The 26,391-nt window shown below is 44.7% G+C and overlaps 1 protein-coding gene across 4 annotated transcripts in view; it reads right to left on the bottom strand.

Annotated features, from left to right (window-relative positions):
* The window catches only part of Septin6 (septin 6), a 77,615-nt gene that overhangs the window by 27,228 nt on the left and 23,996 nt on the right, over positions 1–26,391 (bottom strand). For all 4 annotated transcript variants that reach the window (XM_048335932.1, XM_048335933.1, XM_048335930.1 and 1 more), the window contains exons 3-5: positions 20,388–20,583; positions 8,241–8,427; positions 2,804–2,965 (exon numbers count right to left, since the gene is read on the bottom strand). In XM_048335932.1, the coding sequence (XP_048191889.1) occupies positions 2,804–2,965; positions 8,241–8,427; positions 20,388–20,583 (545 nt within the window). The remainder of the gene's footprint in view (positions 1–2,803; positions 2,966–8,240; positions 8,428–20,387; positions 20,584–26,391) is intronic.

The raw sequence follows: 26,391 nt of genomic DNA, 5'->3' as shown, positions 1-26,391 counted from the left end.
GCAAGTGGCTCATACCTGTAATCCTAGCTACCCAGGAGGCTGCAATCTAAGGATGGTGGTTCAAAGCCAGAGCCAGTCTGTGCAGGATAGTCTATGAGACTCTTATGTCCAATTAACCACCAGAAAACCAGAAGTGGTGCTGTGGCTCAGGTAGTAGACTGCTAGCCTTGAGCTGAAGAGCTCAAGGACAGTGCGCAGGCCCACAGTTCAAGCCCCACAACCAACCAAAAAAAGAATGGAAACAGTTTTTGCAATCCTAGAAGCTCAGAAGTCCATTACCAAAGCATAGAGAAGCTGGTTGTATAAGGATATGAAGAGGGCCAATCATAAGGTGTAACCTGCCCTAAGGCTAAAGCAAGACACAAGCTGAGTAGAAAATATAGCTCAGAATCACTGTCATTCCTAATCCACAATATGGTGAAATGTGGTTTGCTGTTACACCTTGAGATTGCTGACAATTTGTTCTTTTTTTTTCAATTCTGTCCATCATGGAGCTTGCACTCAGAGGCTGGGCACTGTCCCTAAGCTTTGTTTTTCCCCACTCAGTGCTAGTGCCCTACCACTTTGAACTACTTTTGGTTTCCTGAGGGTTAATTGGAGGTAAGAGATCCATGGCATGGACTTTCCTGCCTGGGCTGGCCTTGATTCTCAGATCTCAGCCTCCTGAGTAGCTAGGACTACAGGCATGAGCTACCGGCACCCAACCCTGATTTGTTCTTAATAAAGCAAACCACAAGGCTTGAAAGCTACTTGGTAACTTAGGAGTTTGCAAGCTCTCTGTAGGGACTGACCAGCTTAGGCAACTAGATGCTTCCACACACCAGTGCCAGGACACCCCAACAGTGAGGCTTTCTCACATTTTTCTTACTATAAATGAACTTAGGCCAGGTATAAGTGGCTCACACCTGTAATCCTGGCAACTCAGGAGACTGAGACCTGAGGATCACAGTTCAAAGCCAGCCTGGGCAGGAAAGTGTGTGAGACTCTTATCTCCAAAGCTACTCAGAGAAAGCCAGAAGTGGCAATGGTGGCTCAAGTGGTAGAGCACTCACCTTAAGCACAAAGAAACACAGGGACAATGCCCAGGCCCTGAGTTCAAGCACCACAATTGGCAAAACAGAAAAAGAAAAGGAACGTAGTCTCTATCAAAATGTCCTGACTGCTAGAGAGGGACAAGCACTTATCTTTCCTTTCCCAAGTGCACAGCAGGTCACCGAGGACATAGATCCACCTACCACAATCCATACAGCTTTACCCTTGAGCCACATTTGTCAAAGATGATGAGGGAACTTCTAATAACAAACCTATCCTGGGCAGAGCAAGGGCTAGGAAGTCGGGCGAGACAATGACTTGCTACCCTGCTATGCTAATTTGTTGGCCAATTCATAGGAGGTGGCAGCTGAGGCTATAATGATAATTTAGAGGGCAATGGCAGCAGGAAAAGTTTTCTAAAAATGGCTTTTATTACAAAGCTTTCCTAAGTTTGGCTATCCCTAGGCATTATGTCATTAGGAAAATGTGATGTCTCTCAATAAAGAAGAAAAAAGGAATTTGTTCCCGAAGCAGAGGCTTTCTGAAAGCTATTAGCTGTCTCCTTGAAATCACAACATTGAAGCGTTTGCAGCAACAGCATCAATACATTGTAAAGAAGCATGAGGAGATGTTTGACTCTCTGCCTTTTTTTATTACTCACTCCTCTACTAAGGGATGTGGGGGAGGAGAGAAAAGAGGAAGGACTCGGGGCTTTTTATTTCATTCACAGTTAGTAAAGCAAAGCAGAACCCTAATATTTAAAAGTAACATCTTGCTGGGGGGGGGGGCAGTAGCTCATGCCTATAATCCTAGCTACTCAGGAGGCTGAGATCTGAGGATCACAGGCAGCCAGGGCAGGAAAGTCCTTGAGCCTCTTATCTCAAATTAAGCACCAGAAGACTGAAAGTGGTGCTGTGGCTCAAGTGGTAGAGCACTAGCCTTGAGCACAAAGAGGCTCAGGGACAGTGCCCAGGCTCTACAACCAACCAAAAAAAAAAAAAGGAGGTTCAAGGACAGTGCTCAGGCTTTGACTTCAAGCCCCAACATCTCTCTAGTCACTAGCAAAACTGGAGGCTCTATACCCCCCACCCCACCCCTGAGAGAGAGGGTTGGATGGTCTGAGGACAGACTGCCTTTGAATCACCAAAGTCAGCCAACTTTCCAGTCTTTCTGTCCCAGCAGTGTATAGATCAGAGAAAAACTGTCTTTCGTCTATAATCCCATGGAGGCTGCCTGCCTTAGACCAGAGCAGTATGGAGGAGACTGGGTAGAAAAACAGGTTTGAAGGGCTGGAAATATGGCCTAGTGGCAAGAGTGCTTGCCTCATATACATGAAGCCCTGGGTTCAATTCCCCAGCACCACATATATAAAAAATGGCCAGAAGTGGCGCTGTGGCTCAAGTGGCAGAGTGCTAGCCTTGAGCAAAAAGAAGCCAGGGACAGTGCTCAGGCCCTGAGTCCAAGCCCCAGAAATGGCAAAAAAAAAAAAGAAAAGAAAAGAAAAGAATAACAGGCTTGAATTCCCTGCTCTGAACGCCTTTTGGTGTCCCACAGTCTCTGGCTACCCATCCTCCCAACTCTGGGGCTTTGCACTGACCATGCATAGGGGGAGGGGCTACTTGGATGCGGGATTTTCTCTCACCAATGCTTGCCACTCACTGAGTAGGCAATAGTAAGATATCTAGTGAAGGCACTTTACTTCTATTTATGGTTGCAAAATAATAACAAAAAGCAACGATTAGAAAGTTGAACCCCTGTGTTCCCCACTCACATTCATGGTTCCATTGATCTCGGCCACTGACTCATCATCTGTGGGGAACTGATAGATCTGGACTCCGTTGCTGACGAGTTCACTGGTGATTTTGATTTTGAACTTTGTGAGTTCACTCTTAGAAATGGCATCTGATTTGGCAATGATGGGGATGATGTTCACCTAGGGAAAGGAGAAGCAAAGTGAGATCATTGTTGGTAATTGAAAATGCTAGTAGCATGACCCTGGAAGCCTGACCTTGAGAGTCCACTCACTTGCAGCGAAGAATTAGTCCACCACCCCCATTGGCACATTAGCAACGTTATATCAAAGGGCAGCTCTGCCTACGGGCCTTGGACTGGCCACCTCTGTAACCAAACAATATGATAAAGAACTGTAAGCACTCATTATGTGCTGGGCGCTAACCTATTTTGTATGGCTTTAACAAAATTAATCCTGACAATAACCCTCCAAGGAAACCTATTATTACTATTATTTTCCCAATGAGAAATTGAACTGCAGACAGGTTATATAACTGTCCAAGGCGACAAGAGAGCTAATTTGTAGAACTAGGATTCAAACCCAAGCCTTCATCCTAAGTCCACAAACTTACAGGAGCTGTCTAGTAGTTCAGATCCAAGGGGCAGAGGTGTGATAGCTTGCTGTCAAAGTCATTGCTGGGGTGATTTAAAGCAGAAAGGCAATAATAGCAAGGCATGTATAGTTGAAACAGGGAGATGAAGTCACTCCTTGCTAACAGTAAATGGTCCCAGTAAGTCCAGTTCAGGCTAACTCCCAGAAAGGTATGACATAGGTGATAGGAAAATGGCAGGAAAGGAGGGCAGGCACTACTTGGTGAAGGCACACACCTGGCTCCCTTGCTGCTAGCAGCCCTATTCATCAAAGACTCTGTTACCAATCTGACCTAAGAGTTATACTGTTTGGGAAGGGGCAATGTGGCTCAAAGAGATGGAGCACTAGCCTTGAGCAAAAGGAGCCTAAGGACAGTACCCAAGCCCTGAGTTCAAGCCTATGACCAAACAAAAAGAAAAAACAAAACCAGTTATACAGTTTGAATCCCATGATTCATTTCCAGGTAAAATTTCCAATTTCAGACAGTAGGAGAAAGTCCTAATGTACTTATAAGTTTTGTTTTGTTTTGTTTTGTTTTGCCAGTCCTGGGTTTTGAACTCAGGGCCTGAGCACTGTCCCTGGCTTCTTTTTGCTCAAGACTAGCACTCTACCGCAGTGCCACTTCTGGCTTTTTCTATATATGTGGTGCTGAGGAATCGAACCCAGGGCTTCATGTATACGAGGCTAGCACTTTACCACTAGGCTATATTCCCAGCTCTGTGCTTAAAAGTTTAACCCATCTGAACCCCAATCCTTGAAGTGTCTTCAAGAAGAGACCAATGGGGCTGGAATGTAGCTCAGTGGCAAAGCGCTTGTCTAGAAAGTGGAATTTCATGGGTTCAATCCCAAGTAACAAAAAAAGAATGTGTGTGTGTGTGTGTGTGTGTGTGTGTGTGTATGTGTGTGTGTGTATGAGACATGGGTAAAGAAATTTGACCTGTACATGGCTTTGGGAAACAGAGAATACCACCTAAGCTCAAGTTCCCGTGGAGTGTACCATCTTGCCTGCCAGCATGCCCAGTGGGGTGTCATTTATGGTGCCCAGGACCTAGGCTCTGAAAGGGAGGAAGGGGGGGCTTTAAGAGCTCTGGATCTGCAAGGAAAGTCCTACCTCCCCTGTACTTTGACCTAGAAATGCCTCTGAAGACTCACACCACACAGGGATTCAGGTACTGGGCAAAAGAAAATCTAGACTTTGGGAATATTGGCCTTGACCTCTTTGTGGAGGGTGGGGGTTCCGGGGTCAGAGCCCTTGCCAAGGTGGAATAGTGGGCAAAGCCAATTCTTCTTGTCGCTTTTTGCAAAGTGCCAACTCGCACTATAAACATATGTCAAAAGCTGCTTAGTTAGCACAACCCACCCAGCAGGCTGCCAGCCACGCGCTCACTGCTGCCCTGAAGAGGGGCATGCTGGGCATGGCGACATTTCAACAGCAGCCTATTATTCATGAGGAGTGAGCTCAATTGCTCCAATTCTTGTTATAGCTGACATTCAGTTTTTCTTTTCGTGACTATGCTACTACATGACAGCCTATAAACTAGAATTTTGGAAAAATAAAGGGCTGAGATATGACTTAAGTGGTAGAGTGCTTACTTAGCAAGTGCAAGGCCCTGAGTTAAAATACCAGTATTGCTTCTACCCAAATAAAAGCATTTGGGGAAAAAAAAATCCTTGCAGTCAGAGTTAGATCCAAATCTCAGGCCCATTATTAAAAGCTGTCTGACCTTGAGCAAGCTACTTGCCTTTCTGTGCTTCCATTTTTCTCCTATGAAAAATAAAGGAATGACTAGATACTGGTGGCTCATGCCTGTAACCCTGGCTACTCAGGAGGCTGAGATCTGAGGACCTCTAGTCAAAGCCAGTCTGGGCAGAAAAGTTCACAAACTCTTATCTCCAATTAATCACCAAAAAACACTGCACAGTGGAAGTATGGTACAAGTGGTAGATTGTCAGCCTTGAGCAAAAAAGCTGAGGAAGACTGGCCTGGCCCTGAGTTCAAGCCCCAGTATTGGCACTAAATTAATCAATTAATTAAAATAAAATGGAGTATTAACAGTATCCACCACACTGGATTATTGGAAGAGTGAAATAAAATAACACATATAATGGCTATACGTGTGGATACAAGCGGTAGAGCACCTGCCTAAAAGCAATCACCAGTCCCTGAGTTCAAACCCAAGTACTGCTAAAACAAATAATTTTTATTTAAAAAATAACACATATAAAGTACTCACAGTGCATGGCACATATTAAATGTCAAAAGAAAGGGGCTGGGAATGTGGCCTAGAGGTAGAGTGTTTGCCTACCAAGCATGAAGCCCTGGGTTCGATTCCTCAGTATCACATAAACAGAAAAAGCCAGAAGTGGCACAGTGGCTCAAGAGGTAGAGTGCTAGCCTTAAGCAAAAGAAGCCAGGGACAGCACTCAACTGGCAAAAAAAAGGGAAAAGAAAAGGTACTAATAATTATGCTTTTTAAAGAATCGTGTGGTCTCCAGTTACAATGGCCTATACTCTGAACTCGGGCAACAACAAATGCTGGAGGGGATATGGGGAAAGAGGAACCCTTCTCCACTGTTGGTGGGAGTGCAAATTAGTACAACCACTTTGGAGAACAGTAGGGAGGTTCCTCAAAAAGCTCAGCATAGACCTACCCTATGACCCAGCCATACCACTCCTAGGCATCTATCCTGAACAACAGGTCTCAGGATATCAAAAAGACATCTGCAGGGGCTGGGGATATGGCCTAGTGGCAAGAGAGCTTGCCTCATATACATGAGGCCCTGGGTTTGATTCCCCAGCACCACATATACAGAAAACGGCCAGAAGCGGCGCTGTGGCTCAAGTGGCAGAGTGCTAGCCTTGAGCAAAAAGAAGCCTGGGACAGTGCTCAGGCCCTGAGTCCAAGGCCCAGGACTGGCCAAAAAAAAAAAAAAAAAGACATCTGCAGGGGCTGGTGATATGGCCTAGTGGCAAGAGAGCTTGCCTCATATACACGAGGCCCTGGGTTCGATTCCCCAGCACCACATATACAGAAAACGGCCAGAAGTGGCGCTGTGGCTCAAGCGGCAGAGTACTAGCCTTGAGCAAAAAGAAGCCTGGGACAGTGCTCAGGCCCTGAGTCCAAGGACCAGGACTGGCCAAAAAAAAAAAAAAGACATCTGCACATCCATGTTTATCGCTGCATAATTCACAATAGCCAAAATATGGAAACAACCCAGATGCCCTTCTACAGATGAATGGATCCAAAAAAATGTGATACCTATACACAATGGAATACTACATAGCAATTAGAAATGATAAAATATTGGTATTTGCAGGGAAATGGTCAGAACTTGAACAAGTAATGTTGAGTGAGACAAGACTAGAACACAGAGAACAAAGGGTCATGGTCTCCTTGATATATGACTGTTAGGGTGGGGGGGGGGGAGGACTCTATTGTTGACATTACATTTAAAGTTCTAGGTGAATTTCCTTTGGCATATGCCACGTGGTTACTGTATATGATTTTGGTACACTGGCTATTGTATATATGCCCACCTGATCTAGAGAATGGAAAGAAAAACAAGGGTGTAAGATATCACAAGATATGTACTCACTGCCTTATTATGTAACTGTACCCCTTTTGCACAACACCTTGTCAACAAAATTTAATTTAAAAAAAAAGAATAGTGTGGTCAATCCTTTAACACAAAGAATCCTAGTATTTATACATGGTGTAGCATTTGCATTTTTCAATGAAAGCAGGAAATATCTGATTTCCACAGCCATCTTTCTCAAATATGAACACAATACAACACAGTGTCAAATTGGGGTTCAAATCTAGAACACATCAGTAGCTATTTGACCACAAAGAAGCCACAACCTCTCAGAGCCTCAGTTTTCTTTAAATGGTGATAACTGCAGTAGTTACCTCACAGGGGCAAAGGGACTCAGTCAAATACTCCATGAGATACTTAGCTCTGACATGGCATAAAATAAAGGCTTAAGAAATGTTACCTGCTGGGGCTGGGAATGTGGCTTAGTGGTAGAGTACTCTCCTAGCAAAGCCCTGGGTTCAATTCCTCAGTACCACATACACAGAAAAAGCCAGAAGTGGCACTGTGACTCAAGAGGTAGAGTGCTAGCCTTGAGCAAAAAGCCAAGGACAGTGCTCAAGGCCCTGAGTCCAAGCCCCAGGACTGACAAGGAAAAAAAAAATCAAAGTCAAATTTGAATACTTGATTCTACCATGTGCCGATTAATATTGGGATTTAAAAAAAAGCAACAACCTTGCTTTACTACCAAAGCCTGTACTGTTAGACCTGGAGAGTCATCTTGCATGCTTCTTTCTTTCCTTCTTTTCTTTCTTCTTTCATTCTACCTTTCTTCCGCCCTTTCCTTCTTTCCACGCCAGTCCTGGGACTTGAACTCAGGGCTGGAGCACTTGAGCATAGCTCCACTTCTGGCATTTTTCCAGAGTTAACTGGGGATAAGAGTCTCAGGGACCTTCCTGCCTGGGCTAGCTTCTATCCTCAGATCTCAGCTTTCTGAGTAGCTAGAATTTCAGGCATGAGCCACCTGCACCTGGATGCATCCTTCTTTCCATGAAGAATCAGGGCAGACCAATCTCCAGTGCTGGGAAACAAGATGGCAAAGCATATAACCTACGTACTAGATTAATAATGCCATCTTTATACAGGGACAAGGAAAGAGGATGAGAAAGCCACAAAGTCTGGTCGGGAATCTGGTACCTACTACATGCAAGAGATCAGGATGAGCAAATCCAGTCTTCCCAGCCTCCCATCTACCCCTGCTCCAGCCCCAGCCTTTGTCCCACTTCCAGACCTTACTATCCAGCTTCTTCATCGTCACTAGATCCAGGGACTTCAGTGAATGACCTGTGGGGGCGATGAAGTACAAGCACGCGTGGATTCGGGAGTCATGGTAGGTGTGCAGCACTCTCCGGATCTTTAATTCTTCCTGCAGGTAGGCCTCAAATTGTGCATCAATGAATTCAACAATGGGCTTGTAGCTACAGGGGAGAGAAAAATGAACCCCAAACACTTGGATTTTGACATACTGTAGTCCCTTTTATGAATTATTTGTTGCCAGAGCTTGAACTCAAGGCCTGGGCACTGCCTCTGAGCTTCTTTTGAAGCTCTTTAGCCACAGTTCCACTTCTGGCTTTTTTTTTAATTGGAGTTAAGTCTCAAAGACTTTCCTTCCATGGCTGGCTTTGAACCGTGATCCTCACATCTCAGCCTCCTGAGTAGCTAGGATTACAGAGCCACCAATACCTGACAAAAATAGTCCCTTTCAGAAATGCGAAGTGTCTTCTATAGTAAGAGTCTTCCTCATCCAATTGAATTTCTCCATCTCCCTTTGGTAGGCTGTCAGCCTGGCCATCTTCTTGGTCCCTACATGAGCCCAACTAATTCTATGTGTTCACCTTCACCCTGGAAGGCTCATTTCTTCCTGCTTAGCCCAACCCTGACCTCTCACTGCCCAGGGCTCCGTTTGATGCCTCCCTCCTGCCTACAGGCCAGAAACACCTTCATGACCCAGGAGCTTAAAACTATGGTATTGGGTTGGATGTCAGTGGCTCACACCTATAATCCTAGCTACTCAGGAGGTGGAGATCTAAAGATCATGGTTTGAAGCCAGCCTAGACAGGAAAGTCCATGAGAGTCTAATCTCCAAGTAAGCACCAAAAAGTCAGAAGTGGAGCTGTGGCTTAAGTGGTTAAGTGCCAGCCTTAAGTGAAAAAGCGCAGAGGCAGAGTCCAGACCCTGAGTTCAAGCCCCAAGACTGGCACAAAAAGAAGGAAAGAAGGAAGGAAGGAAGGAAGGAAGGAAGGAAGGAAGGAAGGAAGGAAGGAAGGAAGGAAGGAAGGAAGGAAGCGAGGAAGGGAGGAAGGAAGGAAGGAAGGAAGGAGGAAATACATAGTACTGGACTGCTTCTTCTTGCTTCTCCATGACTAGTGTCCTCACAAATAAACTGTGTCCTGAAGGACAGGGTCTGTACAGGAGCCTTCTCTATCCCCAATGGGCCCTGAAGTGATGTGGCACATCAGTGCTTGGGCTGGTTTTCTTCCCTACTAGACACCTGTCTGCTTCCTGCATCTCCATGCCTAGGATGAGAGCTGGGTACAGAGGATCTCTCTTTGACCCAGGGGAACCTTCTCAGAATGCTGGGGTGTTTTTGCTCATTCTTACTGGGACTGGAATACCTCACTCAGATCCCCTAAAGGACACATCTTTTTCTGATTCTCAAGACTTCTTTTTATTATTATTATTATTATTATTATTATTATTATTATTATTATTATTATTATTGCAGTATTGGAGTTTGAACCCAATGCTTTGTGTTTGCTATGAAGGAGGTCTACCATGTGACCCACATCCCTAGACCTTTTAGTTTTTAGTTGCCCATCCCAATAGGTTCTCATTCTTTGGCCTGGGATAGCCTGAGACCATGATCCTATCTCTACCTGGGATCTTATGTCAAGCTGTAATTACAAGAATACATCACTACACTGGTCTCCATATTTTTTTTTTCCTTTTAGTTGGTCATGGGGCTTGAACTCAAGACCTAATTGCTGTCGCTGAGCTCTTCTGATCAAGGCTAGCATTCTATCATTGTGAGCCACAGCACCACTTCCAGTTTTCTGATGGTTGACTGGAGATAAGAGTCTCATAGACTTTCCTGCCCGGGCTGGCCTTGAACCTCAGCCTCCTGAGTAGCTAGGATTACAAGCATAGGCCACCAGCTCCCTGTTGGTTTTTTTTTTTTTTAACTCCTCTTTTTTTTATTGCATCAACTAGCTGTGCAAATGGGATACATGTCCACATGGTGCAAACAATGTGCCTTGATCAGACTCACTCTTTTGTCATTCTCTCCTTTTTGAGACAGGTTCTTTACTGTGTAAGCCAGGCTGGCCTTGAACTGGCCACTCAACAGCAAGGCTTCTTAAACAATATTCAACTCTCTTCTCCTCTCAGTGGTTTTGTTTGTTTGTTTGACAAGTCCTAGGCCTGAGCACTGTCCCTGGCTTCTTTTTGCTCAAGGTTAGCACTCTACCACTTGAGCCACAGCGCCACTTCTGGATTTTTCTATATATGTCGTACTAAGGAATCAAACCCAAGGCTTCGTGCATGGTAGGCAAGCACTCTACTGCTAAGTCACATTCCCACCCTCCTCTCAGTCTTGAGGCACTGTAAGAAACTTCCCTCTTTCCCTGCTCTAGTCCCAGCCCAGGCCCTCCCGTCATCCCTTCATAGAGTCTCTTTCCTCTCTAACTAGGACAGCCAGCTGCATCCCTACCAGTTCTCTTATCTCCCCTGTTTGTGTACTGGCTGCCTCTCAATTGGCTTTCCTCCCTAGGCCCACAACAGGGAGTTTTCAGAAGCCACTGCCTAAAGAAACACAATATGAGAAGACACTGGGCCCAACCAATACCTCCTGGGCACAGCTGCTAGAAACCTGAGTCTTTGTGAAACAGCCTTGTAACAGAGAAGGGAAAGCAGCATTTTTGGGGGGGAGGGGGGATTCCAGTATTAGGACTTGAACTCAAGGCCTAGCTGCTGTCCCTAAGCTTTTTCATGCAAGGCTTTTTCACTCTACCACTTGAGCCACAATTCCACTTCTTATATTTAAGCTAAACTACAGGTAAGAGGAGTCTTACTGACTTTCCTGGACAGGCTAGCTTTGAACCTCGATCCTCTGATCTCAGCCTCCCTGAGTAGCTAGGATTCCAGGAGTGAGCCACCAAAGCCCAGTGGGAAAATAGCATTTACAAAAAGAATCATAACATCCTAGATTTTAAGAGTCATGCACAGAGAAGAAATCCAGGTGCTGCATAGCTTTGGAGCTCCAAAGAAAGATCTAAAAATATAGTCCTTTCTTTCTTCTTGTGACTTTTATGAGCCAACATTGTTCTGAAAGGTAACAGTATCAAAGGACCACTTGGTAGCAAAAATCCTTAGAATGTTCCAGAATAATTCAGGGTAAAGATGGTGACATATCCTCTAGGCTCCAACAATTTTTAGGTGATTGACCACCGGTGTGAATCATCTGATCATGACACGGCTTCATTTTTGGTCCATTATATAACTTTCTAAGCTTCGTTTTCTGATTTCCAAAAGTGAACAGAAGGGAAAAAGGAGATTTTTTCCTCCCTTAAGCTTCCCACATACACACCCCAAAATCTCTAGTGATACCTTGTGCCCATCTTGCTGCTGCTACTTCGGGCTCTCAGGATCTCTGAAGATGTCCACAGATCAGTCCAGCCCAGACACCAGGATTTGGTTTGAAATGGGTGACTCATCTTTGTTGAAGTCACATTTGCATCCCCAGTGCCTACAATACAGCAAGGGCCCCTCACCCCTACAGTGAGCATCACTGCCCATATTCTATTGGACTTACAACCTCCTCATCTACCGCAGAAACTAGCTTGATATATTTAGCAATAGGAAGTAGTTCAGGGAACTGAGATCTAGTGAGTGAAGGACAAAATAAAAGCTATTTACAATAGCTGAAAGGCAGAAGCATCCCAAATGTCCAGTCATTGTTAACTGGACAAAGAAAATTGAACCATCCATAACATGGAATAGCTTCAGGCATAAAAACAAGGGAATTCTAGCCAAACACTGGTGACTCAGGTATGTAATCCTAGCTAGTTAAGAGGCTGAGGATCCCAGCAAAGCCACCCTGGGCAAGAAAGTCTGGGAGACTCTTGTCTCCAACTGGCTACCAGAAAATGGGAAGTTGTGCTGTAGCTCAAAGTGGTAGAGTGCTAGCCTTGAGTGAAAAGGCACAGGGACAGTGCCCAGGCCCAGAGTTCAAGCCCCATGACTGACAGGAAGGGGGGTGAGGAAGGACACGGGCAGGAGATGGACAAACAAATGCAGAAGATACTGGTTTGAGGCCAGCCTGGAGCAGAAAAGTCCAAAAGACTCCATCTCCAAAATAACTAGCAAAAAGCCACACTGGAGGTGTGGTTCACATGGTAGAGGAGCCTCAGCCTTGAGGCAGAGCATAAAGTCCTGAGTTCACGCCCCAGTACTGGCAAATAATACTGATAATAATAAGTTAATCTTGTTTTGTTCTTGCTGGTATTAGGGCTTTGTGCTTCTTAGGCAGGCACTCTACAACTTGAGCTACACCCTGGCCCTTTTTGATTTTACTCTCAGATAGGGTCTCACATTTTCACCCAGGTTGACTATAGACAGGATCCCTCCCATCATGCTCCCAATATAGCTAGGATTGTAGGCACATGCCACCATACCCAGCCTATTCTTTGAGAAAGGGTCTCCCAAACTATTTTCCCAGGATTGGCCTCAAACTTTGATCCTATCTCTGTCTCCCAAGAAGCTGGGATTATAGGCACAAGCAATCACACCCAGCACTCCACCTCTTCATTCCTTGAATAGCTAGCTACCTCATTTTGGCAACCTTTAGCTTCTTCTACTTTAGCTACCTGCCTGATCACTAGCCAGACCAGCTCACCCAAGAGATTCTCCCTGTAACACACCATCTTCCAGCTTTCTTTTTTTTTTTCGCCATGGAACTTGAACTCAGGGCCTGAGCACTGTCCCTGGCTTCTTTTTGCTCAAGGCTAGCACTCTACCACTTGAGCCAAAGCGCCACTTCTGGATTTTTCTATATATGTGGTGCTGAGGAATCAAAGCCAGGGCTTTATGCATGCTAGGCAAGCACTCTACCACTAGACCACATTCCCAGCCCTCCAGTTTTCTTATATCCTCTATCCTCCTACACCTGATCTTTCACCTCACAGAGTCTTCTAGAATCTTGCTTGTCCCAATATCTTACAGTGTGCCAACCAGAGCCTTGCTGGTCTCATCTTCAGCCAAGCTAAACCCCATGATTGATTACCCAAACTGTTATCTACCCATCTATCTATCATCTATCTATCTACCATTTTTTTGTATGTGTTCTGGGGCTGGACACTGCCCCTGAGCTTTTTTTACTCAAGTCTAGCACTCTACCACTTGAACCACAGCACCACTTCCAGCTTTTCTTTTTACTTAATTGGAGATGAGAGTCTCACAAAAGTTTCCACCCAGACTGGCTTCAAACTTTGATCCTCAGATGTCAGCCTCCTGAACAGCTAGGATTACAGGCATGGACCACTGGTGCCTGGCTCTATTCATCACTTTTTGAGAGGATCTTGTGTTGTCCAGGCTAGCTTTGAACTCCTGTGTTGTCTTTGTAGTAGTTGGGACTATAGGTGTGCATCATTGTTCCTGGCTATAAACGAAACCAGACTTTTTAATCAACATTCACCTCACTCCAGCCCTGTCCTTCTGCTTTACTTGCCTAACAAATTTGCTATACTGAATATATCAATATTTGCTTTCTCTGCCCCTACACCACCATTGCTGAAGGTGAGAACACAAAACCACAGGCCTAAAGGCCTTTACAAACTCCTCGTCTACAAGCTCATATGGGGCACCCAAAGCAACATGACAACTCCTTTACTTGGTTCTGATGAGCTCCCCTGTCATTGGCCTCACTGACTGTTCTTAAGACTCACCTACGGCTTGGAGGCTGGGCTTGGGTCATAGAATGCCAGCCAATGAGCAAAAGCAAGCAGTCTCCGGACAAAAACAAACAAACAAACAAACAAACAAACAAAAAACAAAACACAATCAGAAAACACTAATTCTTCACACTCCAAAATTACTCACAAGCCTTACATTCTTACAAGATATCTGACAGCGTACATGACCAACAAACCCAAGGCCACCAGGCTCTGCCACTCTTACCTTCCGGTCTCCCTTCCTATCCTCTGAAAGTGAACCCACCCTTTCCTGTCCCACCAGTACCCCGCCTAGCTCAGTATTTTCTGACCGCTTGCTCTCTCCACTCAGCAATCCCCACCCTACACTCCCAAACGGGACTAGATTCCTTGCAGCAACTTAGCTACATCTTGTGGGCTGGTCACTCCATCTGTCCCCACCTCTATCCTCAGGCCTCTGGCTCTCTTTTCTTATCCCTCTCATTCTCAGTCACTCCTTTTATACCCTGCTTTTTCTTGCCTCTCCTCAACTCAGATATACTTGGTATGGAGGGAAGGGGGACCTTCACCGGGGCTTGAGCTCAGAGCCTAATGCTTTCACGCTGCTTTCTTGCTCATGGCTTGTGCTCCACCATTTGAGCCATGCCTCCTGTCCAGTATTTTGCTGGTTAATTGGAGTTGGAGTTCTTGAAGACTTTTCTGCCTTACCTGGCTTCAAACTGAAATCTTCCAGGTCTCAACCTCCTGAGTAATGAGCACCATATATGAGAGCCACTACTGTTCAGCTTTTGACAAGCTTTTTAAATGAGCAGTATACAACTATTTTCTCTGCTTTTTATATTAAAACTTTATCCTTTTTTTGCCAGACCTGGAGCTTAAACTCAGGGCTGGGCACTGTCCCTGAGCTTCTTTTACTCAAGGCTAGGGTTCTACTACCTGAGCCACAGTGCTACTTCCAGCCTTTTCTGTTTACGTGGTGCTGAGGAATCAAACCCAGGGCTTCATACATGCTAGGCAAGCACTCTACCACTAAGCCACATTTCAAGTCCTCTGACCTTCTTTTTGCTCAAAGCTAGTCCTATACTACACTTGAGCCACAGCTTCAATTCTGGCTTTTTTGGTAGTATAGTGGGGGAGAAAAGTCTCACAGACTTTCTTGCCTAGGCTGGCTTCAAAACTGTGATCCTTAGACTTCAGCCTCCTAAGTAACTAAAATTACAGATGTGAGCCACTGGCACCAGGCTTGATTTACTTTTATTTTTATTTATATATATATATTTTTTTGCCAGTCCTGGGGTGTGGATTCAGGGCCTGAGCACTGTCCCTGGCTTCTTTTTGCTCAAGGCTAGCACTCTACCTCTTGAGCCACAGTGCCACTTCCGGCTTTTTTTTTTCTATATATGTGGTGCTGAGGAATTGAACCAGGGCTTCATGTATACAAGGCGAGCACTTTACCACTAGGTCATATTCCCAGCCCTTGATTTACTTTTAATTATGTAAGTCACACAAGTACTTTGTCTCAGAGCTAATCTCTATTTTCAGTGTGTTGATTATTCTTTCAGACCTTTCCTGTGTGTTTACATAAAGAAATAGAAATGTGGGGTGTTCTGTTGCAGGATGGGGACTGAGATATTCAAATAGCATTGACCTGTGTGTCATTCTGTAACTTCTTCACTTCATCTAAGAATATAACATGGACTTTTAACCACAGGAGGATGTATGAATATACCTCACTGTTGTTTCTTTTTGTTTGGGTTTCTGAGACACAGTCTTGCTATATAGCCCAGGATGGCCTTAAATTCCTGTTCCTCCTGCTTCAGCGTCCCAAGTGATGGGATTCCAGACATGCATCTATATACCTGGCTGCCTCTTCCTTTTTTTTTTCTTATTTAAATTTTTTTGCCAGTCCTGGGGCTTGAACTCAGGGCCTAGGCACTGACTCTGAGCTTCTTTTTGCTCAAGGCTAGCACTCTACCACTTAAGCCACTGCACCACTTCTGGCTTTTTCTATATATGTGATGCTGAGGAATCGAAACCAGGGCTTCACGTATACGAGACGAGCACTTTACCACTAAGCCATATTCCCCACTCCAGAGCAATAGCTTTGAGCAAAAGCTCAAGTACAGTGCCCAGGCTGAGTTCAAGCCCAACTGGCACAGAAATAATTATTCATATTTTAGATTTTAGTGGATATTGCCAAATTTGCCCCCTAAGAAAATGTGTATCAGCTTATACCCCTAGGAACTCAAATGAAATTACCTTGTGTTAGGGACTATTATACTATCTTTTACTTTTAAAATACTTTTACTTTTATTAAAGTAAATTCCTTTACTTTTATTATACTATCTTTTACTTTAAATCTGATGGATAAACTCATATTGTTTCATTTTGCATTTTCTTTTTTTTTTTTTTTTTTTTTGGCCAGTCCTGGGCCTTGGACTCAGGGCCTGAGCACTGTCCCTGGCTTCTTCCCGCTCAAGGCTAGCACTCTGCCACTTGAGCCACAGCGCCGCTTCTGGCCGTTTTCTGTATATGTGGTGCTGGGGAATCGAACCTAGGGCCTCGTGTATCCGAGGCAGGCACTCTTGCCACTCGGCTACATCCCCAGCCCATTTTGCATTTTCTTAATCAACAGGGAAGTAGAAAGAAAATATCACTTCATATGTTGATTGGCTATTTATGTCTCTTTCTTTCTCCCAATTATGTTTGTCTCAGTGAACTGTAGAAGTGCTTCTGACATTTTACAAAATCTTTTATCTAATAAATAGATTACAAAGATTTCTAACCAATTTGTAGCTTATTTTGCCTTTTGTTGATATATAAAAGTGGTTTCATTTGAATGACTATACATTTGTCAATATGTGGTTTTTGGATTTTGTGTCATAGCTAGAAAAGCTTTCTCTAGCCCCAAAGTTATAAAAATATTCTCTGACATTTTCTCCTTATATTTTTAGAATTGTGTTTTTAGTTCAGCAGGAATCTATTTTTATGAATGGTGTTTGTGTAAAAGGGTCTCATTTGATTTTTTTTCCTAAATGGATGGCCTATTTTTCCCAGCATCATTTCCTAAATAGTTCATTTTTTCCTCCATTTCTTATATATGCTAAATTTCCATGCAAGCTTGAATCATCTTGAACTTGCTTTTTTCTGTTCTATGACCCTTTTTGCTATCCAGATGTTTTTACATCCTTTCCTCCCTTTCAGTTCGTAATCACAGCAATCTAGCTTGTACCCATATTTCCCCTGGGATTATTATTCATAAATATTCTCATGACCTTCATGTTAAAAACACAGAACTTATTTTTCTGGACACCATTTATAATTCCCTCCTATATGCTGCATGATACAAATCTTCCTTTTATTCTTCTATGAATTAAAATGATAATCATAGAAAAACCTTGAGATTGTGAGGTAGTCCATGCCACATGCTATTTAAGTGTTTTTTTTTCTTTTTTTCTTTTTTTTTTTGCTAGTAATGGGGCTTGAGACTCAAGGGAGCACTGTCCCTGAGCTTCTTTTTTGCTCATGGCTAGCACTCTTCCACTTGAGCCACAGTACCACTTCTTGTTTTTCTGTGTATGCAGTACTGAGGATTCGAACCCAAGGCTAGGCAAGCACGCTACCATTAAGCCATCTTCCCAGCCCCTATTTAAGTATTTTTAATGCTATTTTGTATGTGTGTATGTGTGTGTGTGTGTGCATAAGTGTGCACAATGGAGCTTGATCTCAGCGTAGGCACAGTCCCTGAGCTTTTGCTCCAGGCTAGCACTCTACCACTTGAACCACAAGGCCAGTTCTGGCTTTTTCTGTTTATGTGGTACTGAGGAATTGAACCCAGGGCTTCAGGTGTGCTAGGCAAACAATCTACCACTAAGGCACCTTCCTGGCCCTCCGTGAGATTTTTATTTCTTCAAGGCTAGTGTTTTACCACTTGCACAATACTACTTCTGATATTTTTGGTTGTTAATTGGAGATAAGACTCTAGTGAACTCTTCTGTCAATGATGGCTTTGACTGACAATCCTCAGATCTCAGGCTCCTGAGCAGCTAGGTTTTACAGAAATGAGCCACTGGTGCCCAGGTTTTTTTTTAATGGTTTTCTTGTCAAATACAATTCATCACATCCCTTTAATGTAAGGGTTATTATGATCATTAGCCTCACTGGACATGTGGCTAGAAATGGAGGAAAAGAGAATTTTAGTATCTTGCCTAAGATCCCTGGGTTAAATAAATAGCCATATGAGGCTGGGCACTGGTGGTTCACACCTGTAATCCTAGCTACTCAGGAGGCTGAGATCTGAGAATCAAGGTTGGAAGCCAGCTCAAGTAGGAAAGTCTGTGGTACTCATCTCTAATTAACTAACGGAAAACCAGAAGTGGAGGTGTGGCTAAAGTTACAGAACACTAGCTTTGAGTAAAAACGCTCAGTGAGACACACTCACACCCTGAGTTCAAGCCCCAATACTGACACAATAAGCAAACGAACAAACAAATAAGAAATAACAGAAGTAGATTTGCCTGTAAGGGGCGGTATCCATTCATTCTCCCCAAGCCATCATTATGTTGAATAAATGTAACTGAAAAAGCTGTGACCAACTTAACTGAGAAGTTTCTGAAAAATCTGCAGCTGAGATCAAGCACATTGTAGCCCAACTACTGGACTGATGGTACAAAATCTAATTATCCTCATGCTAACAAGATTAGGATGATTAGCATGATAGCACAAAACTGAGATCCCAGGCTGAGGAGCATCCAGCCTAGGTTACATCCCCCTAGGCAGGGGGAAAATAACACAGTGAAGGAAGGGGAAGGCAGACATCTCTCTCTAGAATCTCAAATGGAAAACAGCATTTACATCATCTTAAGGAGCTACATATATTCATAAAGTATAGAAATGTTTTCTCTTGTGTGGAATGTAGACCTAAAAAATTAAAAATTAAAAAATCATTGTATAAAGAAGAAAAAATCACTGTAACTGTGGGACTTCTGGGAAGACAAGAAGGAGAAAAAAATGAAAGATGAATACATACACACGTCTTTAATATTCATGTATTTTTTGGGGGGGGGGTACCAATCCTGGGGCTTGAACTCAGGGCCTGGGCACTGTCCTTGAGTTTTTTCACTCAAGGCTTGTGCTCTAGCACTTTGAGCTACAACTCCACTTCTAGTTTTCTGGTGGTTAATTAGAGGTAAGAGTATCACAGACTTTCCTGCTCAGGTTGGCTTTGAACTGTGATCCACAGATCTCAGCCTCCTGACTAGCTAGGATTACAGCAACTAGCATATTAGGTTTATGTATAAAGATGACATAAGGAAAGAGTAGTGGAGAGGATTAATGTAGTCAAAGTGAAACCCCTTTGTACAGCTAATACACACTAATAAAAAAAATAAAATAGCCATGCATCAACAGCTCACCTACCACCTTTGAGGTACTGGAGTTTGAATTCAAGGTCTGGCACTTGCTAGACAGGTGTTTTGCCAAATTCAGCCACACTATCTTTCAATGGCTCCACATAAATGCACCTGTAAATCCCTCAAGGGTCTGGAACCATTGCAGACTCACTTACCTCTATTGTCCTCTCCTCACTTCAACTGCTAAGCTCGGGGGCAGATGCAGATTTCAGAGGGACTTACACTTATTCTAAACCTTCCAAATAAACGAATACTACCTTATGACTAACATTTAAAAGCTTAAGCTTCATAAGCTTCTCAGTAACTGTATAGCCAAACAGAGGCAGTTTCTTAAAATTCTTTCTTTTTTTTTTTTAATTGGAGACCAGGACTCTAAGCTTTTTGCTCATTGGCTGGCTCTCTACCACCTGAGCCCCGCCTCCAACACCCACACTAGAACTCTGCATCACTTTGCCTTTGTCTCAGCAATTACCTCTTCCTGGAATGCCCTTCTGTTCCATCCCTTATCTGTCTGGCAGTATGATTCACCTTTCAAGAATCATGGGGGGGAGAGGGGGGAGAACGCTTTGTGAAAGCTTCCCTGACCCTGACCTCCTCTATCTGCAAAGAAATGACACTAGTCACCCCTGCCTCTTTGTACCTTGTCTTTTAAAGAACACATAGCACTCTATGGAAATTATTGGCTTATTTACATAGCACTGATCTTGCCTAGGAATGCCTCAAGGACAGATACTATGTGTACCTTTTCAGATTCCAAGAACATGACACCAGGCACAAGGTAAGAACCTTAAAATGTGCCGAATGCTCATCTTAATGCACACGTGAGGGCACACCCATGCATACTGGGAAAATAGCCTTCTTTAGGCCAAGTGTACAGGGTTAGAGCAGTGGGTAAGGCCCTGGGCTGTGCTATGGTGCTTGAGGGACCTACTACCTGCCATTATGGGGAGACAGACTAGACCTCAGCATCCATGATACCTTCCTGAGCTCCTCCCTGCAATGCCCTACCCTGTGCCCCTGCCCCCCAACTGCCATCCTTACCTGTCTTCCTTGTTGATCTGGTCCCCAAAGCCCACTGTGCTGACAATCGTGAGCTTCAGCCCCACGTTGCTCTCTTGAAGGTCATAGGTATTGGATCTGAGCTGGACCCCCGGCTGTGTGTGGGTAGCTGGCTCCCCTTCAAACTTGGTGTTGAACAGAGTGTCCATGAGGGTGGACTTGCCCAAACCCGTCTCTCCTGAAAAGCAGAAAGATAAGTCACATAGTGACTATGTGGCCATTACACGCCATGTTTCAGGTGATGTGTATGTGCGCAAATACACACAAGACACCTAGGGAAAAGCAGAGGGAAACACACTGACTATATGGACTCCATGACATGACAATGATCAAAGGGAATGTGTGAGCTAGCAGTCACTGCATGCTAACTGGAATTGAGTAAAATTTCCATTTTACTCCTCAGATGGTTTCTGTCATTTCAGACTTTATTATCTAGAGTGTCTATCCAGAAAAAGAATTTATGCTAGCAACTCAGGAGACTGAGATCCGAGGATCAGTCAAACCAGGCAGGAAAGACTGTAAGACTCTTATGTCATATTAATATCACTAAGAAGCCAGAAGTGGAGCTGTGACTCAACTAGCCATCAGCAAAAGAAGCTCAAGGACAGTGCTCAGGCCCTATGTTCAAGCCCAGAACTGGCAAAAAAAAATAATAATACATATGTTATTATTATGTTAATACATAACATAAGTAATAATTACATATAATAATATTATATATTAAATAATAATAGCAATTTATGTTCTAGGTAGTAATTGAGAGGTATAATTATGGCTAGAAAGACTGGAAGCAAACACAATATACTTTTACCTGTGCTTACCTGAGTGATGGGATTGTGTGTGCTTTGTATTTCTTTAAACTTCGCCGTGTTTCCCAAGTGGAACATGCATAGTTTAGTAATAAGAAAAAATTAAAGAGGGGCTGGGAATATGGCCTAGTGGCAAGAGTGCTTGCCTTGTATACATGAAGCCCTGGGTTCAATTCCTCAGCACCACATATATAGAAAATGGCCAGAAGTGGCGCTGTGGCTCAAGTGCTAGAATTGAGCAAAAAGAAGCCAGGGACAGTGCTCAGGCTCTGAGTTCAAGGCCCAGGACTGGTAGAAAAAGGAAAGAAAAGAAAAAATTAAAGAAAAAGGAGTGGGGTGCTGGTGGCTCACACCTGCAATCCTAGCTACTCAGGAGGCTGAAATCTGAGGATCATGGTTCAAAGCCAGCCCAGGCAGGAAAGTCTGTGAGACTCTCATACTCCAATGAACTACCAAAAAAACAGAAGTGGCACAGTGGTTCAAAGTGGTAGAGTGCTAGCCTAGAACAAAAAGAACTCAAGGACAGTGACCAGGGCCTGAGTTCCAGCCATGGATCAACAACAACAACAACAACAAAAACCATGAAAGGGCTATTTAAAATTTTTTTTTTTACTATATGAAAATATTTATTTATTTATTTATTTATTTTTGGCCAGTCCTGGGCCTTGCACTCAGGGACTGAGCACTGTCCCTGGCTTCTTCCCGCTCAAGGCTTAGCACTCTGCCACCTGAGCCACAGCGCCCCTTCTGGCCGTTTTCCGTATACATGGTGCTGGGGAATCGAACCTAGGGCTTCATGTATGGGAGGCAAGCTCTCTTGCCACTAGGCCATATCCCCAGCCCCTTAATTTTTTTTTTTCAGAGACAAAACTGTTTGTCAAACAAACATGTCCGCCTTCCTACCCCTCCTCAGCTCCCCCAGACACTCTGTATGAGTCCTGGTGTATCTCCAGTAGGAAGACTGAGTCTGCCCTAGGCTTCTTCCCAGACTGCTGGGAACTATTTTTAGCTAATGGGGGGGGGCACAGCACAAATTACTGTTCTCCTTAAATTTCAAACAAACTAGTCATTTGTTTGTTTAACTAATAGGCTGAAGGACACTAATAAACTAAAACATTGGAATTTTAAAAGTCTGGAATCTCAGGAGGAGATGAGTGGGGGAAGGGCTGGGGCTGACTGGCAAAGGTTTGGGGAGGTTATTTTTGGGAATCCAGGGCCTATGAAGGCACTGCCTAGAGCCACTTCAGGAATGAGACATCATAAGACACAATTTGGAGGGAAGTTGGTGACAGGAGAGTTAGGCAGGAATCTGATAGGAAACCACAAGCTGGGCTAGGCTCTAAAACTACTTAGAATAGCCAAGGATCCAGAAGGTATTTGGCCTCCCACCCTATCCAGCTCCACCGCACCCCACCCCAAACAATTCTGGAACAAATGTCAGTAGTGAAAGACTCTCACTACCCTTTGCACAGCTATGATTTTCCTGTACTATCCTTCTTCCCACCCCTCCCCAAGCAGGGGATATGTGTGAGCTTTGACTATTTGGGGGGGGGGGTGGTGTACATGTGTGTCGAAGACTTCAGAGCTTTGCCTTTTCTTCACAGCTTGCACTGGGCGGCTCTTAACCTGGAAATCTCCCCTTTGGGACCCACAGTACACATTTGCAAAGCAGTACCAGGGCTTAAGCTAAAGCTACACATTTAGAAATCCCCAAAAGGCTCCATCTCTCTCCACCCTTTTGGGTGTGTCTAACTTCACATGTTCCAAGCTTCTTTTATCCTGAATAATGAGCTGTCGAGGGAGGAGGTGCTTTCAAAAATATCTATGATGACAACATTCTGTGTGAGGAGAGGAGAAAGAGTAAGAAGGGCAGAGTGAGGGAAGGGGGGATGGGGGAGACAAGGAGACCATTCAGTTTCATCTCTATATCTGGGTAACATAGCAGATGGCCAGGGTGTACGGAAATGGGTGCTCAAATAGATCAGGTTTCTAGCCAGGGTCTGCTAGATCCATTAGCAGCAAAGAGTGAAAGGAGGCCTCTAAAGTCCACCTCTAATGGAACAGGAAGTATTTGAGTCCCAAGAAAAACAGGATGAGTTGGGATCTTGCCATGAAAGGTGACAGACGGGCAAAGCAGTGGGATCCCGACACACACACATACATGCCTCCTAAAGTAGGGGTGCATCTTAACTGAAAATGGGGCCGGCATTTCAGAGGTGCACAGGGTGGTTGCAGCACTGAGATGCAAGATATATTCTAGCTAGTCTTGGTAAATGCCTAATGGATTTTCCATATGCGTCTCCAGCCCTCTCCTGACATAAGCTCCTAACTCAAAGTCCAGTAGCTCCTAGAAAAAGGTAGGCCCAGTCTCCCCAGCACCCAACATGCTCTCACTGGCTCCCCATCTTAAGAATTCTGGGAAAGAATCTTTAGTGCTTAAAAGTAGTACTGCGGGGGGGGGGGGCTGGGAACATGGCCTAGTGGTAAAGTGCTTGCCTCGTATGCATGAAGCCCTGGGTTCCATTTCTCAGCACCACATATATAGAAAAGGCCTGAAGTGGCGCTGTGGCTCAAGTGGCAGAGTGCTAGCCTTGAGCAAAAAGAAGCCAGGGACAGTGCTCAGGCCCTGAGTTCAAGCCTCAGGACTGGCAAAAAAAGAAAAAGAAAAGAAAAAGAATAACTCTGCAGGCTGGGAATGTGGCTTAGTGGTAGGGTGCTTTCCTAGTATGCATGAAGACTAGGGTTCGATTCCTCAGTACCATATAAACAGAAAAGGCTGGATGTGGTGCTGTGGCTCAAGTGGTAGAGAGTTAGCCTTGAGCAAAAGCTCAGGGACAGTGCCCAGGCCCTGAGTTCAAGCCCCAGGACTGACAAAAAATAAGAAGTAGCATAGCAAGGTTGTGTGCCAGTAGCTCACCCTGTAATCCTAGCTATTCAGGAGGCTAAGATCTGAGGATCACAGTTCAAAGCCAGTCTGAGCAGGAAAGTCCATGTAACTCCATTTAGCCATCAGGAAACCGGAAGCGGTGCCATGGCTCAAAGTGGTAGATCGTGAGCCCAGTGCAAAAGAATTCAGGGACAGTGCCCAGGCCCTGAGTTCAACCCCCACACCAACAACAAGGAAAGAGTAGCACTGGTGAGCAGGGGACCCACCCTGTTTGAACAGCTGGAGAAATAAGGGCTGGGCAGGCGGGCTAAGCATCCTGGTTGAAGGGCAGCAAAATGAACATCCAGATGCATGCCAGCACAGAAGCATTTTGGAAATGAGATAGCAGTTTCTTTTTTCTGAACGAAAAGAAACTCCTGGTGTTTATGGAATGGTAATAAATGCACTATCATAAAAAGAGCAGAGAGTCAAGGCTGTTCTCTCTATGCTTCTTCAGTGGCCATGTTCCCAGCAGTGTCAAGCTGGGAGGGGGAGGGGAATCTCTCAATGGCAGCCACAAACCCAGCCAGAGCTTGAGATATGGTCCCTTCTAACAGCTGCCCAGGGCTGGTATTGTGTTGGGGGAGGGAGGCACAAGGCCTAAGTGGGATCTGGTCAGCCAGCAGGAAGGTAGCAACTTGGCAATTAGATTTCAGTAGGAAATTTAAGGAGTCCCAAGGAATCAATCGCCTTCTGTTCTCCTCCTCCCCAGCCCTCCCAGAGCATGGAGACACTAGTTACTTAAAACTATGCACATGGGCTGGGAATATGGCCTAGTGGTGGAGTAACTCATGCCTATAATCCTAGCTACTCAGGAGGCTGAGACCTGGAGGACCAAGGTTTGAAGCCAGCCTGGAAAGAAAAGTCCTCAAAACTCTACCAGCAATTAACCAGCAAAACGCTGGACTGAAGGCATGGCTCAAATGGTAAAGTGCCAGCCGTGAGCAAGAAAGACAAGGAACAGCATAAGGGTCTGAGCTCAAGCCCCAGTACTGGCACAAATACACACACACACACACACACACACACACACACACACACACACACACGTTCAGCACTCTTGTTCCGGCTCTGGTGACTTACGCCTTAAATCCTAGCTACTCAGGAGGCTGAGATCTGAAGATCTTGGTTGGAGCCTAGGGCCTAAATGCATGTTGCATGAGCAACCTCTCCCACTGAACTCCACCCCAGCCAGTGCCAGGACACCAGAGTGTGGCCTCCATTTACAGTTAGCTTACATAGCCCCTCATTAGCTGTGTGAATTCCCTGTGTTGCTCAGCCTCTCCTGCTCCTACCTTTCCTAATCTTTACAATGTGGAGAAAGTAACAAGCCAACGTCGCAAACAGGTAAGTGGTGGAGCCAGAAGCATTTGCATCAAGGCTGCTGGAGTCTATGCATTTAACCACTCTGCCCCAGCAAAAGACCTCCTAAGCGGGGCTGGGAATATGGCCTAGTGGCAGGAGGGCTTGTCTTGAACACATGAAGCCCTAGGTTCGATTCTTCAGCACCACATATATAGAAAAGGCCAGAAGTGGCGCTGTGGCTCAAGTGGTAGAGTGCTAGCCTTGAGAAAAAGAAGCCAGGGACAGTGCTCAGGCCCAGAGTACAAGCCCCACGACTGGCAAAAAAAAAAAAAAAAAAAAAAAAAAAAAAAAAAAAAGAAAAAGAGTTAAGAGATCTAGAATGTAGAAAGATAGGAGAGGTCAGATTAATTAGGGTATATTGTAAATATATGGGGGAAAAAAGACCCCTAAGCATGATAAATTTGCTCAGCTTGCCAAGTAGTTCCCTAACTTTTAATAGAAGCCAGAGGCTAAGGACATAGAGATCAACAAGAGCCACTACCCCAGCCAGGAGCTGACAGTTCACACCTGTACTCCTAGCTACTCAGGAAACTGAGATCTGAGGACTACAGTTCAAAGCCAGCTCAGGGGGCTAGGAATAGGGCCTAGTGGCAAGAGTGCTTGCCTTGTATACATGAAGCCCTGGGTTTGATTCCCCAGCACCACATATATAGAAAATGGCCAGAAGTGGTGCTGTGGCTCAAGTGGTAGAGTGCTAGCCTTGAGCAAAAAGAAGCCAGAGACAGGGCTGGGGATATGGCCTAGTGGTGAGAGAGCTTGCCTCATGTAGATGAGGCCCTGGGTTCGATTCCCCAGCACCACATATACAGAAAATGGCTAGAAGTGGCGCTGTGGCTCAAGTGGCAGAGTGCTAGCCTTGAGCAAAAAGGAAGCCAGGGACAGTGCT

This window comes from Perognathus longimembris, chromosome 28, assembly GCF_023159225.1.
Source record: "Perognathus longimembris pacificus isolate PPM17 chromosome 28, ASM2315922v1, whole genome shotgun sequence".
Lineage (NCBI taxonomy): Eukaryota > Metazoa > Chordata > Mammalia > Rodentia > Heteromyidae > Perognathus > Perognathus longimembris.
This window is presented reverse-complemented; position numbering and strand designations above follow the sequence as displayed.